We start from the raw sequence: 1287 nt of genomic DNA, 5'->3' as shown, positions 1-1287 counted from the left end.
TAGATTTGACACTCCTCACTCCTCCATCATGAACTTCTTTCAACTCCTGAGGAAAAAGAAGGAAGTAAGTTTTAAATGTAATCATGTCAAAGGCACGTTACCTTTTAAAGATGAAAAGATGGGGCAGATTTTTAAGAAAGTTTAAAATTTTCTGTAGCCATTTTTGCCATATTTTAAATGTTTCAGGTCGGAACATTGCAGCATTTACCCACAACCTTTTTCTCTTTTAGCTTATTCCTTTGGTGGTGTTTATGACCATGGCAGGGACCGGAGCATCATCTTTTGCTGTTTATTCCCTTAGAAAAAGTGATGTGATGTAAGTAGTCACTATTTATTTAAAAAAATGTTTGGGTGTTTGGTCTTGAGCTTATGAAATCTAGATATGGTTTCCTATACCTCCTGCCCCAACCCTCCTAAGAAGAATATCAAACTAAACTTGGATCCTGAACTAGAAAAGAAAACATTCCCCCCCAAACAACTAGTTTGTCTCTATGTAATAAGCCTTTTTTCATCCATTAACCTTCTTTCATCTCCTCTCTAGTGAAATAAAATTTAATTTTTTAGCTTAAGTTTTGAAATGTAAAGTGTTTTTTTTTACAAAGGCTTTTTATGTATATAGCATCAAACAAGCAATCATCTCAATAACAAATTAACATTTTAAACATATGAGAAAGAGTTCCTGTTGTGGTAGAGTTGGTAGATTCAGTTATGTGCAATGAAATCAGTCTGGGCTTGGTCTATGAGAAGGTGAAACAGTATCTGTCCTGTACCAGAAGGAAGATGAAACTGATCTTGGCCCAGTGCAGGGCTGGAGAGAGTAGTAGCTATGAACCACTGACAGAGAATCTCAGAGCTAATACCCAGGGCTAGAACATTTTTGTTTGCTCCACTCTGATTGTTAATCATCTTGTCTAGCAGAATGAAGGGTATATGGACTCCCCACCCTCCTTAAAGAAATTGATCCTTAATGTTTGAGCCAAATTGTGAGATTCTTTAAGAGGTCTACCATCCATATTATTTACTACTGATATTTCCTTATAATTAACAGATTCTTAAATATACAGACTGGGTCTTGTTTATAGACCCCCACATCAGTATTGGTTTAAAATGGACTTTTATTGATTTTCAGCATTAATCGAAAAAGAAATCCAGAACCTTGGCAAGATGTGGATCCGACTGTACCTCAAAAGGTATTGCTAAATTAAAAACAAGTGACTTAGATTTAGCTCAAGCCTTTGCACCCTTGTCAGCAAAATGGGTTTAATATCGTGTCTTTTTCGAGTGCCA

The 1287-nt window shown here is 36.0% G+C and overlaps 1 protein-coding gene across 1 annotated transcript; it reads left to right on the top strand.

Annotated features, from left to right (window-relative positions):
* Positions 1-28: 28 nt before the first annotated feature.
* On the top strand, positions 29-1190 carry LOC102860522 (normal mucosa of esophagus-specific gene 1 protein-like; the record flags this gene model as incomplete). The annotated part of the gene is made up of 3 exons (XM_006903563.1): positions 29-64; positions 231-316; positions 1130-1190. Coding segments are annotated over exons 1-3 (183 nt in total), but the record flags the coding sequence as incomplete, so codon positions are not given.
* Between the last annotated feature and the right edge of the window lie 97 nt (positions 1191-1287).

This window comes from Elephantulus edwardii, unplaced genomic scaffold (assembly GCF_000299155.1).
Source record: "Elephantulus edwardii isolate Elephantulus edwardi_28Jun2011 unplaced genomic scaffold, EleEdw1.0 scaffold06981, whole genome shotgun sequence".
Classification (NCBI taxonomy): Eukaryota; Metazoa; Chordata; class Mammalia; order Macroscelidea; family Macroscelididae; genus Elephantulus; species Elephantulus edwardii.
The sequence above is the reverse complement of the archived record's forward strand: the minus strand, read 5'-3'. Positions and strand labels throughout refer to the sequence as shown.